Below are 15,292 nucleotides of genomic sequence, written 5' to 3'. Positions count from 1 at the left end.
GCCTCTTCGAACGAAATCAAGCAAGGATCGTAATTCGGGGGGAACGAAGAAAGCAACTTCCTCGACTGCTCGTAAAAGCGCATCCGCAAACAGCAGGGACGATATCCGCTTTCGCGGTGAATAGTCAACAGCATAAACGATTCATTCGCTGGTTAGCCTGGCATATGCGAAGTCACACACGGGAAGAGAACAGATAGACACAAATAGGTGAGGCTTTTGACCGTTGAATACATTTGACTTTCAAACGGTTGAAATTATATCCGGATTCATATATCTACAGACCTGAAATACAACGACCATAGTTTCTCGAATCGTGTACTCTGAATGTTGAAATATACGTGCACTTGTCACGAATATTTCAATATCGCGTTTTCTTTTTCCAATCATTCTACAAGACTTTCCTCCTTGCAAAACAAAATTTTATCGGGAACTAACTTTTTTTCGATGATCGTAATAATTATACGGATGATAAAAATACCTAAATAAATATTGTGGCAGATAAAAGACACGAAATACGACAATTTTCAAATGTGTTAAAATTAATATAATATTAAAATAAAATATGTTGGAATTTTTACTAATTTGTAACTTTTATGATAATGATTAAGTGTTTATTAGTCGACGTCATAGATAACGAACAACGTATAATGAATTCTTTAACATAATGCGAACGATTAAAAGAATTCGTAAATATGTTTTACGACCAGTCCACCTAATAATTTTATCTGTTAAAACACTATCGCATAGTCCAATAATTTTTAAACATTTGCTCGTTGAAATTTTAAAAATCCTCGAATCGTATTAACAACGAAGTAACCAAGCTCGTACACGATCGATTTCACTTATATTGATTGATGTCATCGAAAGATATCGCGTTAATCACTAGATTGTATCGAAAAACTGGTAGATAGAGTTCAGAGTTGAATTGAACGCGAAATGACGAGGAGGGCTCACCTGTAGATTTGGCGATCCTCGAAAAGAGAACTGTGACATGTTGTGTCGGCCACTCAGGGCCGTGATGGTCGGGCGCCGCTACGCGATCATCCTTCCAGACCGTAGTAGCATCTGTTGCAGTCTCACCAAGTCTCACTCGGAACAAGTATCGGATCACTTTTGTTTCTTTCCTTCTCTTTTTAATTTTATTTTTTCACCACGTAACACGACGAGAAAGATAAAATCGTCGCCGGTCGGAGAACCAGAGGAAGTCACTAAATGCGAAACAACGTAGGAAAAAAAAAAAAAAAAAAAAAGATGGCAAAAAATTTTTCACTATAAAACTCGCGCCTGTTTTATTGCACTGTCCAGTACCCGATTCTGAAGGCGGTCTCCGCTCGTATATACACTCGCACTGTCACAAACGCAGGCACTTGTGAGAAGCAGGGGGACCAGTTTTCCGATCTTCGACCACAATGCAAGTGTTATAAAGATGACACTGTCGGTTTCGGGTTTTCACGTGTGAACACAGATTGATGACAACTATAAGTCAACGGGAACGGTTCAACACCACTAGTCACTTGTAGAGATCGAAAAATAAAGATTTGTCCAGATGAAATAAAAATGATGTGACACAAGTCGATAAATCATAAATTAATAACGATAGAGATATAACTAACCCGTTACTTAAATATAAGTATCGTATGCGCCGGTGGACGATTCGTTCGTGTAACTCACGCCGTTGATCCGATCGACGCGCCAGCTATGATCGGTCGCGACTATCCTCTGAATCGTCGTTTCTTTTCGACGGAATCCAGACCTCCGCTCAGCGGTTAGGAAGGCGGAGGTACATAAGTGCGAGTGCGAAGAAGAAAGCGCGATGTAGAGAGAGAGAGGAAATGAGAAAGCAAGACGAAATAGAGGGAGGAGCGAGCGAGAGGAAGCGCTAGAGGGACGGACAAGAGGCGAAACGAGAGATAGAGAGGGAGAGAGTGGTAGATCGAGAACTCGAGCGATGGTGACGAAGAGACTCGTGAAAAAGGAAAGGCGAGGATCGACTTGTTCGCGCACACCGATCTCCTTTTTTTTTTTTTTTTCCTTCCTTGCTTGTAAAATCCGTCCACACGTTGAATCGCTTTGCACCCCGTGAAATCACGACACGACGGAGAGATTTCTCGTATTCGTTTCTGTTAATTTTTTTTTTTTTTTTTTTTATAATTAGAATTGAAAATTGACCGATATGAATTTTTTTAACACACAAATTATCATCGGTATCACCAAATCTATACACGCGCACTCCGAACAAATAATAACTACAAACTGGCGCGAGTCACACGTGTATAACGCCTCGGCACTTCTGTCTTCACCTCTGCGTGATTCGCGTGCGTGTGCGTCCACATGTATGTGTATGTTTTCACTCGTGTTTAGAGGGGGTACAAGGAGGGCGCGTGTCCATGCGACGAGTCTTCCCTCTCTACTCTTCGAACTTGGCGGAAACCTTCTTTCGCGCGCGCTTACAGTGTAATGTACTCGATCGAGGTACAGGTATTTCAATTATCCGTCCAGTATGATTCACACGCGCACTTTTCTAAATCGTCACTGATCTATCCGATTTTTGATCGGATAATCACCAATAAAGATATATATATAAGAGATGGTAAATCCAACAGTGGGTTATAAGTAAGACGCGTTCGTCGAAGGTCCGGATAACGCGATCCAAATCCGTAAGTTCTGGTATCCTCGTTCCTCGAGATGACGGTTGATCGGTGTAGGAGGAGGCGGCGGTACAGTGACGGTGGCGCTGGCGATAACGATGGTAGTGTGCCGATGGTGGTGGTGGTAGTGACGAGAAACGGTCGGCTCGACAGTGGTGGTGGCAGAGTCGTCGCCGTAGTTCTTTTCCTTCCATGGAAAGGGGGACGATTTTTGCGAGATGGTTTGCCCTCGGTGAGACGGGTGGGAGGGTCCAGGCCGGCACGCCGCGCAGTGTGGTGGGGGAGCCTGGTGCCACCTCTGCTGGTGGCTGATGATGCCACTACCGGCACCTCGTACCCACGCGAATTCGTACCGCACTCTACTAGTAGGCCGAGTGTTCTGTGTATACTTCTCTTCTCTCGAGTCAGGTCGGCATCTTCGTAGATCGGGCACGGAGCCGTACACCAGCGGTTAGCGTCGGCAAACGCGACAATAAAATATGGTGAGTCGCCCGTGGGGCCAGCTAACGCGCTCCCAGCCTACCCCCTCTCACTCCGATTCCCGTTCTTCCCTCTCTTTCTCTCCTTTTCCTCTTTCTGTTTCTCCGTCTCTCTCTTTCACGACACGTTCCAATCTCTTCTTCTCCCTCGTCCGTACGCTCCTCGTCCCTCGTGACGCCCCACCGTCGCCGCTTTCTTCCCTCTTCGTTCGGCTTTCGTTTTGTGGAGGGGATGGGTGCTCGAGCCAGAGGGGGCGCAACCGGCCGAGATGCTGCCGTTGCCACCGTGTTCGGCTCTGGTGGGGTCAAGGGAGAGGTAGGTTGCGTTAGGAGGGGCGAGAAGAGGAGGCAGAAACTACACGACAATTTTAGTTCGATAGATCCTGAAGTTTAGCCTCGGCGGCGCTGCTTTACTTGCCGCTGACTTCTTCCCGGTAGTTTGTTCGCTCTCCCCCGTTGTCCCCTCCCTGCCGTTGCTGTTCGCTTCTCCACCTCTTTCTTGGACACGACCGCACACTCTGACGGTTCCCCACCACCGCGGTGTTCCCACTCTCTTTCTTTCTCTCTCTCTCTCTCTCTCTCTCTCTCTTCTCCTTCACCGTGGCGATCGTCAACTACTTGGTGCGCCCTCACTATACCTCCTGGCCCCCACCTCCCGAGATCCTCCTCCTTACACCACACACAACGTAACACTTGACTACACAACTTTTCTCTCTTTCCCTCCAACTCTTTGACTGCACGTTTGCTTTTCACTTCAATATACCACCGCCGCGATGTCTCTCTCGCTCGACACTTACACAGTGAAACGCACGAACATCACCAGCTGACGAACGTATTACACGGGCACATTTACGCGGCATAAACGCGTACCAGCAGTTTAATGCGCTGATGATGCGTGTACGTCCCATCGCGCGTTTCACCACCAATTGTCATCGGCTTTTAGAAAGTCGCGATAAACAAACGACGCTAAATCGATCGTTGGCTTTTAAAATTTTCGTTCACGTAGCCACGATAGGTCGAATTTAAAGAAACGTCGTGATCCACGTCGAACGACGAGCTCGATCGTATAGACCGAGCAAGCCGAACGATCGTTGTTGGTCTTCTACCGTTGTACGCGAGCGCGGCAACGTGCCGACGATCACTAACAATGTACAAGTTGACAATCCGGCGAGCGACGGATACGATGACGACAACGACGACTTCGGCCGTGGCATCGCGAAAGTGTGTTTTGCGCAGTTCTTTCAAGGGAACTCGCCTCCTCGCGCTTACTTGTCGCCCTCCTGGCGCGACCGCCGATCAAAGGGGCGGGTAGGGGCGGCTGTAGGTGGTGGATCGCGAGCATAGAGGTTGCGGGGAAGGACATTCGGTGGAACGGCGGTGGGGACAACCGAAGGGGACGATGTGGTTCGCGGGGTGAATAAAAAGGTGCACTGACATTTTTCGCCGGCCGGCAGATTGCCGATATACACACCTACCTACGAGAAGTACCTGCCAGCGAAGATATTTTTGCCGTTTCGTGGTGAAACTCACACGCTCTCGCGTTTATCCCCCCTCGCTTAAACGAGGATCTTTGTAGTGGTGCATACCGATGCGTAAGAGGAAGGGAGAGAGAACAAACTGGATAAATTGTCCCCTTCCACACTTCTTTCGCCCCCCCTCTAATATACCGCGGTGGGTGCGGAGCTCGGCTTTTTTCCCCTCCGTGGGCGCGGACTAGCCTTGCTCCGCCCCCTACCACCTTTCCCTATCCCCTCCTGCATGCTCGAAGCTACTCGTACTACCACCAAATCGTGTGCCACTGCCTTTCTCGTCACCCCGCAGTGTGCGCAGCACGTTGAGCTACTACTTCGCGCTCTTGCTCGCCACGGCGACGTCGACGGAGGAACACATTGCAGGACAAAGAGAGTCTGGAAACTGGAGCGAGATGGAAACATACGGTGGAGGCACACCGAGACGTGAAACATTAGTGTACCGTTTGTTAACACCGCGGTCTACACATAGCCGCGCGCAACTCTCACTCCTCTCCTCCGTACCCTTCTACCACCGGTGACTTCAAGAGGCCGCTACTATGCGTATACGCTTTGTAAGCCCACGTGCAAGTGTATGAGTCAATATACGCGAGTGTCATTGCAGTGTGTGCTCTTGCTCGAACGGAGATTCTCTCTCTTTGTTCCATTCATTCTCCCTCTTTTTCTCTCTTCCGCTCTTTGACTCCACCTTAAAACTCCCTTCCTCCGATCAGTTTCTATCCCTTCTACACCGGTGACTTTCCGAGAATGCGATACCGAATTTGTCGACGGCACAGAACGTTCGACGTTCCGCTACGACTACGCCCAAACTAAGCCGCTGACCGATGTCGTCGCACATTGATTTTGGATTGCTGTCCTCTGTGCGTGTGTTACGAGGATGAACCGCGCGTCTTCGGAATCGGGAATTAAGGAACCAACGGAGAGTAATAGTGGCTTTGTATCGTGGCAGTCTTTATATCACGATTTAATGTCATGGAATTCTCGGCAAAGGATTTTTAAAATAGCTGCGTTACGTTTATCCAATAAAACGAATTGAATTATTCATCGAGTGTTCACCATTGTTCCCTATCGAAAATTATATCTTTTTTTTCATCGATTTCGTTTTTCCTCCTCTTTTTCGCGCGTGTTTAATTTTCGTAATCAAAATATCGATTTGCAGAACGGAATTAATCGTAATGGGGCAATTTGTAGCGAGTCGATCTACAAACGGTGGTATACCATTGGGGGTGTTTTATTATGACTGTGCCCGCTATATAGGTGTCTCCACGCTTTGAATTACTAATGCCATGGATCAACCAACACGTTTAACTGTAGTGAGACGAGACAGTTAACTGTAGCGCGAGACAAGGCATTAACATGTTAATGCGTCCTACTCTATAGCCTATAGTCTAGCACAGTACGTACATGCAATTCATGTTAAATGCATCGGCTCTACGCATTGTTACGCTTCAACTAATGATTCGCATTCCGCCGCGAATTTGAATGTAAATGAAAGGAAAGATGATACGGGTTTAACGCTAACGTTACGCGTAATATGTTATCGGCTTATGATTAATTTTGAAAAAAGAAGAAAAAAGTTAAAATAACAGCATAAAAATCCTTCTATTCGATGGGACGCTTGTTAATATAGTATTTATAAACAAGTCATTCATATTTATTAAATGTAATGAACGTTTTCATAATATGATTCGCAATTAAAATTCTTGCAACATGTTATTAAATAGTTGAACTAAAAATAGAACGAAATGCTAATCAGATTGTAAAAACACGTTATACGTTATTACTTTCCCTTTGTAATATATTTGAACACGATTATCGTGCTCTTTATCACCGGATTTCCCTAGAATGCCTGAACATGGATAAGTTAAGATTACGTATACGTAGTAAGTATTATTATTATTATTACATACACTGCAATAAAATTTCTCACGTGAAGCTCGTTTAGGTATACAATGACTACTGTATGCAAGAGTATTTTTTTTTTTTTTTTCCTTTATCCATTACTTTGAAAATGCGTACGAGCTATCGTACAATTACCGCCTATAATTGCAGATTATGCACGATACGAGAAGCATACGTAATACCCGGTGTAAATCCATCCGCGTATAGATTAAAACTATAGGTTGAATCCATAATTATTTGCACGATATATATATATATATATTGCGAGCATGTTTAAAATGTTTATCTAATATATTCAAAGGTTACAATTTTCCTAAATAACCCCCCACTAGCTTATCTGATTGAACGACAAGCGCGTGCCACACGTAATTCGATTTGCTCACGTTTCATCCGATTACTTCGATAACATTGTACGCCTTTCTATCCTCGTGCACTTGCGTCGTTCCAAAGCTACTAAAATTTAGATGCAAACACGAATCTCGTTCCATTGTATATCGTCACTATCGATATTAAAATTATGCCGCTGCTCGTCGCACAGTTTTCATCGCGGATTTAAGACGCTGCTTTCGAAACCAATGCGACGTTTTCTTCGAAGGAAGACGGTTAAAAAGAGACTTTTCCTGCGCAAGATCGACGGTCAAGAAGTGGTCGGCGACCAGTCACGGGCAAGGTCGACGAAAGCTGCTGCACAGGTGGCAGCACGACTCGACAAAGGACGGTTATAGACCCTCCTCGTTCGTACCTTGGCATCATTGCCAGTGGGAAAAGTGGGGGTTCGCTTGGGGCCATTAGGTGGGGGCTTTCCCTTTCCACTTTCCACGCGACCACCCCTCTTACTACTCGTCCCTCTCGCACCGAAAGGGACGGAAGGGGTGACGCGTATACTTTCGACAATGTGTGCAGCAACGGTTGTCACCGTGTTGAATACCCGCACTTCGACAGGTTCCACGAGTGAGACGTTTCTAACGCTAAACCGCGGTGCAACGAGGAAAGAATCATGGACGGGTTCAGCCTGTACTCGATAGAGTGCGCGCCCGTTGCATTTTTGAATTGAATCTTACATTACATTTTTCTCTCGAATCGCTGAACAGATACACGAATGTAACGTGGTCTTTAAAACAGATTCTTGAATCGAAGAAATCGTAGTAAGTAATATTCGCAATCACATTTTTATCGTTGGAAGAGTTAGTTTGAGATTGGAAATTTTAATCATGATTCTTACAAATATCATTTATATTAATTGTTGATTTTGAGGTTAATGGATACAAGGATGATTCATATTCGAATTTTTACGATACAATATTAAAGTTTTCTTTGTACTTTTTTCGACTAAAAAACTCCGTCGAAGTACACGTATCGAGGCCTTACGCACGGTTACTGCTCATAAATCAAAGATGCTAAGGACTAAAGGCGGTAAGGCACGAAAAGCCTTGGCAGAAGCAAAGCGAAGTGTACTACTTATGGAGCGAAGTGGATAGGAAGCCCGGGTATAAACTTGCGTGATTAATCTTACCGGATTGATAACGCTCCCCTTTCGCTCGTACCCTTGTGCCTCCCATAAATTACGTTATAAGGAGGCTCGGGGATAATTAATATCGCCCTACCGTACATAAGCACGCCGTTGTTGCGCGTAGTTGACACAAGGTGATCTGCGATGGTGTTTCCACGCCTTCATTGTCCATGATCACTTCACCATGAAATCCATCGCGTGAATTCTGCCTACGTATTTCGAACGGATTGCGCGATCTTGTGAACTGCAAGATATCGCGAGTCATTGCTACTTATTGTCGTCGAGAATGCTACGTTACTTGGTAATTCCCAAGTTATTAATGAGATAGCGGTTGTTACGTCCGATTATAGTCAATTCTTAACCGCAGTGTATAAATATTATTAATAAAGATAATACCTTTTTCCAAATGGATAATTACTTTATTAACTCTCCTTAAGTTTTTTTTTTTTGACTTATTATTGGAAAAATTTTCTTCAAATTGAACGTAACGAAACGAACAATTATCTTTCAGTCATTTAATAATTAATTGAGATAATACGTTATTATTATTGAAAGATTTTTTTTTTTATAATATGCTTCTGTTTGCTTCACAAATTTGCTTTAGTCTCGCGATGTTTTAAGCGAAAGCATCGAAATGGAAATATTTCTCGTCACCCATGCGCCGATCCCAATTCGGCAACACTTCAAGCGACATAAGTACAAATAAACGTCGCGCCCGATAAGGATCGGCCAGGATGAGTGGCATGCCTCATGATCGTCGGAACCATGGACGATCACGCTCCCGTTATCAACGATGGACGAAGTGCTCGCCCATGTTTCCACGCAAATCAAACAACGAATCGATCGATAACCGATATCTTCAAAGGATTTCGGCCGACCCTTTGTCAATCTATCGGCTGATAAATCTGAAATCTGGTCCGAGTAAATAATATATCTCCGCTTCGCCATCGTCGATCGTTCGCCCCGTGCAGGAGGCAACCTCGTCAACAATCGCGAATTGTTAAACATTCACAATTTATCGAAATGATCGTCTCTCACGCGTTCGGTCTAAATTTTAAAAAAAGTTAAAACCTATTCGAAAATGAATTACAATTACCATATAATATTTCCGAAAATTTTAAAAGTTTAAGGTTAGGTTAGCATTTCGAAAGTACATTCTAGATTTTCCAAGAAACGTACAATGAGGTGAAAAATTAAATTGATAATTTAAGTCGCACGATATGGAATCGTGGAGAAAATGGTTCCAGGAAAAAATTCGAGTGGCTAGTTTCGATATATCGTGCGGACAGACGAGTTCCCTCACAGCCCGACACACCGATGTTCGCCCATCGGAAAAGGTGGGCTCGTATCTCATCGAGCGGCAACATGAAAGATTGTCCGTGGTAGAAAAGCCGGATTCGTCGCCGTGTCCCGTTCCAACCCTATACATTGCCGCGAGCTGAGTGGTCCATAAACAGTGTGATCGTTGGTATCCGCGCGCAGGACCCCTGCCCGTGTAAACGTGAGAAGAATCCAACCGGTCGAAGGGAGGGAGGGGGGAGGGGGATAATGGAGAGGAGGGGGGGTAGGTAGGTCCAAGAGAGAGAGAGAGCTAGATGAGCGGCGCGGCCACCCTATAAAGGGAAGAGAGGTGGAACGGTGCCGGCGCTCATTAATTAAACGAAGCGTGAGATTTCTCAACCCTCTCTGGCCCCACCTCTCCTTTGTTCCAAAACGGCCAACCCCCACGGACGATCTGAAGGAGCCGCCGATCATCCGGCAGAAAGTCGATCGACCGATTCGTAAATCCGTCCCCCCCCCTACTTTTTTACCCTCGTGTCGTTAAACTGTTGGGACGGATCAAATGAATGGAACAAAGGATGGCATCGACGGCCAGTGCGTTTGCGTAGCAAATCTTCTCTTCGAGTATTTTTCTAAATTCTTAATTCGTTTTACTTCGAAAGATCATGGTGGACGTTTGTGCATATTCGAAAATTTAAAAAATTTATATTTCCATTTTTTCCTCATTCAATCTGTTTCAGAAATATTTCATCGATGGATAATTCTTAATTCTTAATTCCTTTTTACTTCGAAACTGATAGATCGTGGAAAATTTAAAAAATCTTGTAAAATTTATATTTTTATTTTTCCCTCATTCAATCTTTTCAGAAATGTTTCATCGATGGATAATTAATTCGTTTTACTTTGAAACTGATAGATCGTGGATGTTTATGAATATTCGTGGAAAATTTAAAAAATCTTGCAAAATTTATATTTCCATTTTTCCCTCACTCAATCTGTTCAGAAATTTTATTTCATCGATGGATAATTCTTAATTCGTTTTACTTCGAAACTGACAGATCGTGGATGTTTGTGAATATTCGTGGAAAATTTAAAAAATCTTGCAAAATTTATATTTTTATTTCCTCACTCAATCTGTTCAGAAATTTTATTTCATCGATTCTTAATTCGTTTTACTTCGAAACTGACAGATCGTGGTGGATATTCGTGAAAAATTTAAAAATCTTGCAAAATTTATATTTCCATTTTTTCCTCATTCAATCTATTTCAGAAATATTTCATCGATGGATAATTCTTAATTCGTTTTACTTCGAAACTGACAGATCGTGGTGGATATTCGTGGAAAATTTAAAAAATCTTGCAAAATTTAATTTTTCCATTTTTTCCTCACTCAATCTTTTCAGAAATTTTATTTCATCGATGGATAATTCTTAATTCATTTTACTTCGAAACTGACAGATCGTAGTGGATATTCGTGGAAAATTTAAAAAATCTTGCAAAATTTAATTTTTCCATTTTTTCTTCATTCAATCTTTTCAGAAATATTTCATCGATGGATAATTCTTAATTCGTTTTACTTCGAAACTGATAGATCGTGGAAAATTTAAAAAATCTTGCAAAATTTATATTTCCATTTTTTCCTCATTCAATCTATTTCAGAAATATTTCATCGATGGATAATTCTTAATTCGTTTTACTTCGAAACTGACAGATCGTGGTGGATATTCGTGGAAAATTTAAAAAATCTTGCAAAATTTAATTTTTCCATTTTTTCCTCACTCAATCTTTTCAGAAATTTTATTTCATCGATGGATAATTCTTAATTCATTTTACTTCGAAACTGACAGATCGTAGTGGATATTCGTGGAAAATTTAAAAAATCTTGCAAAATTTAATTTTTCCATTTTTTCTTCATTCAATCTTTTCAGAAATATTTCATCGATGGATAATTCTTAATTCGTTTTACTTCGAAACTGATAGATCGTGGAAAATTTAAAAAATCTTGCAAAATTTATATTTCCATTTTTCCCTCACTCAATCTGTTCAGAAATTTTATTTTATCGATGGATAATTTTTAATTCGTTTTACTTCGAAACTGACAGATCGTGGTGGATATTCGTGGAAAATTTAAAAAATCTTGCAAAATTTATATTTTCATTTTTCCCTCACTCAATCTGTTCAGAAATTTTATTTCATCGATGGATAATTCTTAATTCGTTTTACTTTGAAACTGATAGATCGTGGAAAATTTAAAAAATCTTGCAAAATTTAATTTTTCCATTTTTCCCTCACTCAATCTGTTTCAGAAATATTTCATCGATGGATAATTCTTAATTCGTTTACTTTGAAACTGATAGATCGTGGAAAATTTAAAAAATCTTGCAAAATTTTTATTTCCATTTTTCCCTCACTCAATCTGTTCAGAAATTTTATTTTATCGATGGATAATTCTTAATTCGTTTTACTTCGAAACTGACAGATCGTGGTGGATATTCGTGGAAAATTTAAAAAATCTTGCAAAATTTAATTTTTCCATTTTTTCTTCATTCAATCTTTTCAGAAATATTTCATCGTTTTACTTTGAAACTGATAGATCATGGAAAATTTAAAAAATCTTGCAAAATTTATATTTCCATTTTTCCCTCACTCAATCTGTTCAGAAATTTTATTTCATCGATGGATAATTCTTAATTCGTTTTACTTCGAAACTGATAGATCGTGAAAAATTTAAAAATCTTGCAAAATTTATATTTTCATTTTTCCCTCACTCAGTCTGAAATATTTCAGAAATATTAAATCGAATTTATAAATAATATTCCGACGAATTTACGTGAATCGATCGATAATTAACGAAACGGGAATAAACGACGAGAACGACGTTGTGTACAGGAATCAAATCGACGAGAACGACGAAACACAAGTGTCGCTTGTTCGCCCCGGATGGGGCCGATTCATCATTTATCGGGGACAGCCACGACTTTCTTTCGAATTTGGCTGATGGATCGCGATTTAGACGGCGGATGACAACCCCGGTAACCGCGAGATTTCAGATCGTCCGAATCACCCTTGAACGCGTTCCCGACGCCGAAGGGGTGGGTGGGTGGGTTTCGCTGCCCGGATTTATCGCTCGCCGACCAAAGAAACCTTGTCCCCTTATCTCGTTCTCGGGACAAGGTTCAATTATCTCGAGGCGGTTTTCTCGAAAGAAAGAAAGAAAGAAAGAAAAATTTCCAACGATACGATAAAGAGCATTAATGATCGATGCACAGGTATTAAGAGCCTTATGATGATGATGATGAAAGAACTGTCGTTTACGACGGACGAGTCTCCCCTCCTCCCCCTCCCTTCTTCCCGCCGGGGGCCAATGTCGGTCGTCCTCGACGATAATCGATGCGGATCGTCAACATCCGGCGAAACGAGCTTGAAATTCAGTATCTGTCCGAGTTAATGGCGTACGTATTTATCGCGATCGAAATCGACAGAGCGTGGAAGGCTAGGGTAGGGGGAAGGAGGAGGGGGAGGAAGGAAGGAGAGGACGAAAGGCGGGCCAGGCTAATCGACTCGAGCACTCGAATGTCGATTAATCGCGTTTCGAGCGGGATTGCGCGTTATCCCTTATCTAGGGATATATTGGCGGCGCTGCGAGCGACACGCTTTTTGCTATTTCTTCCTTTCTTTTATTTTTCTAAAATTAAACAAACGAATGTCTTAGTAGTGCATTGTAACGTTGGTCGATTTTGTCTAACGCAAAGTGTTTCGAGACTTCGATGAGGTAAATGATGTTCGTTCTCGCCTCGATATCTAGGGTTCCCTAGATCTATAATTTGACGAATCTCGCTTCGCCTGGCGATTACGTGGATACATTTTTATCTGGTGTACAGGTATACAGGTATATTATATTGAAGATTGTTTATGAGAAATACGCTTGCTATTTCTTCCTTTCTTTTATTTTTCTAAAATTGAACAAACGAATGCATTAGTGTATGTATTGTAACGTTGGTTGATTTGGGATTTTGTCTAATGCAAAGTTTTTCGAGACTTCGATGAGGTAAATGATGTTCGTTCTCGCCTCGATATCTAGGGTTCCCTAGATCTATAATTTGACGAATCTCGCTTCGCCTGGATTACATGGATGTATTTGTATACAGGTGTATTATATTGGAGATTGTTTATGAGAAATATGCTTGTTATTTCTTTCTTTTTTTTATTTTTCTAAAATTAAACAAACGAATGCATCGTTACGTTGGTCGATGGGATTTTGTCTAATGGATTTTGTAAATGATATTCGTTCTCGCCTCGATATCTAGGGTTTCCTAGATTCATAATTTGATGAATCTCGCTTCGCCTGGCGATTACATGGATATATTTTTATCTGTATACAGGTGTATTATATCGGAGATTGTTTATGAGAAATATGCTTGCTATTTCTGTCTTTTTATTTTTCTAAAATTAAAACGAATTTTCTAAAATTAAACGAATGGTATGCATCGTTACATTGATCGACGGAATTTTGTCTAACACAGTGTTTCGAAACGATGAGGTAAATGATATTCATTCTCGCCTCGATATCTAGGGTTCTCTAGATCTATAATTTGACGAATGAGGCAAATGATATTCATTTTCGCCTCGATATCTAGGGTTCCCTAGATCTATAATTTGACGAATGAGGTAAATGATATTCGTTCTCGCCTCGATATCTAGGGTTCCCTAGATCTATAATTTGACGAATCTCGCTTCGTCTGGCGATTACGTGGATATATTTTTATCTGTATACAGATGTATTATATCGGAGATTGTTTATGAGAAATACGCTTGTTATTTTTTTCTTTTTTTTATTTTTCTAAAATTAATAAAACAAATGAATACCTTAGTATGCATTGTAACATTGGTCGATTTTGTCTGATGAGATAAATGATATTCATTTTCGCCTCAATATCTAGGGTTCCCTAGATCTATAATTTGACGAATCCTGCTTCGTCTGGCGATTACGTGGATATATTTTTATCTGTATACAGGTATATTGGAGATTGTTTATGAGAAATGAGATTGAAAATGTTTATTTATAAGTAAAAGTTTGTATATTTCATTCAAGAATTTTCTGATAATAACGGAAGTGTAATTTAAATATGTATTTAGATATCGTGGAATACGTTCGTTAATATTCTCCGAGCAACAAATAAAAGGTTCAGTCAGCGAGGCGTAAATATCTTATCTCGATGAAGTTTTCTTGGAATAAGAATTATTAAGAATTGAGGGATTCGGAGTGACAAAATCTGTAGTAGCTCGAAGAGATTCTGGTCTGGGAGTTAAACTTTAAATAGAGGAATCTTCATGTCTTCCATGAAATTAAGATGTCGCGTGTTATTACAATATTATCATTCTTCAAAGACATTCGTACCATTTTTTTTTTTTTTCGTTCTAATTTCAACAAACAAAAATAGAATTGTACTATTTTTCCATTTTAATCTTTGAGAACTCGACCTTGGATTATTTTTATATTTACGCAAGGAGTAGTTTTTTTTTTTTTTTTGCCAATATTAGGCACATGTTAAAAAAGATTATATTACCAAAATAGAAAGAGTATACTTGTTAAAAAAAAAAAAAAAAATACTTTTAAAAAGAGTAAATAATTATTCTCCAGTTATCTTAATTACTCTCCGATGATAAAGTGTTGCACAGAAATGTCGCAATTGTCAAATGGTTCAAATAATGTAAATATTGTTAACATGTAGGAAAACAATGTTAAAAAACAAACCAAGGAAGGACTTTTTTTTTTTTTTTTCCCTTCTATTTTTACATAATGCAAAATGCAAAATGCAGAAGACGATTTTACTCGTTCTATTAAAAAACTTGGCGCTTCAACGGAAATGATAAAGTTGCTTTTGACGTTAATTATGCGCACAATTATGCATATCTAAGAACTAGTATATCATCGTGTATGCA

The 15,292-nt window shown here is 40.8% G+C and overlaps 1 protein-coding gene across 7 annotated transcripts in view; it reads right to left on the bottom strand.

The window, feature by feature from the left end:
• Positions 1–8,348, bottom strand: part of LOC412839 (homeobox protein caupolican) — a 40,140-nt gene extending 31,792 nt beyond the window's left edge. For 2 of the 7 annotated variants that reach the window (XM_016915209.2, XM_006558939.3), the window contains exon 1: positions 8,163–8,348. In XM_016915209.2, coding sequence (XP_016770698.1) covers positions 8,163–8,333 — 171 coding nt within the window. In that variant the 5' untranslated portion in view covers positions 8,334–8,348. The other 5 variants (XM_396291.6, XM_026443721.1, XM_026443722.1 and 2 more) reach the window with 5 other exon arrangements.
• Between the last annotated feature and the right edge of the window lie 6,944 nt (positions 8,349–15,292).

The sequence above is a fragment of the Apis mellifera genome, linkage group LG11, assembly GCF_003254395.2.
Source record: "Apis mellifera strain DH4 linkage group LG11, Amel_HAv3.1, whole genome shotgun sequence".
NCBI classification, from domain to species: domain Eukaryota; kingdom Metazoa; phylum Arthropoda; class Insecta; order Hymenoptera; family Apidae; genus Apis; species Apis mellifera.
Note: the sequence above shows the minus strand (reverse complement) of the source record. Positions and strands in the feature narration are given on the sequence as shown.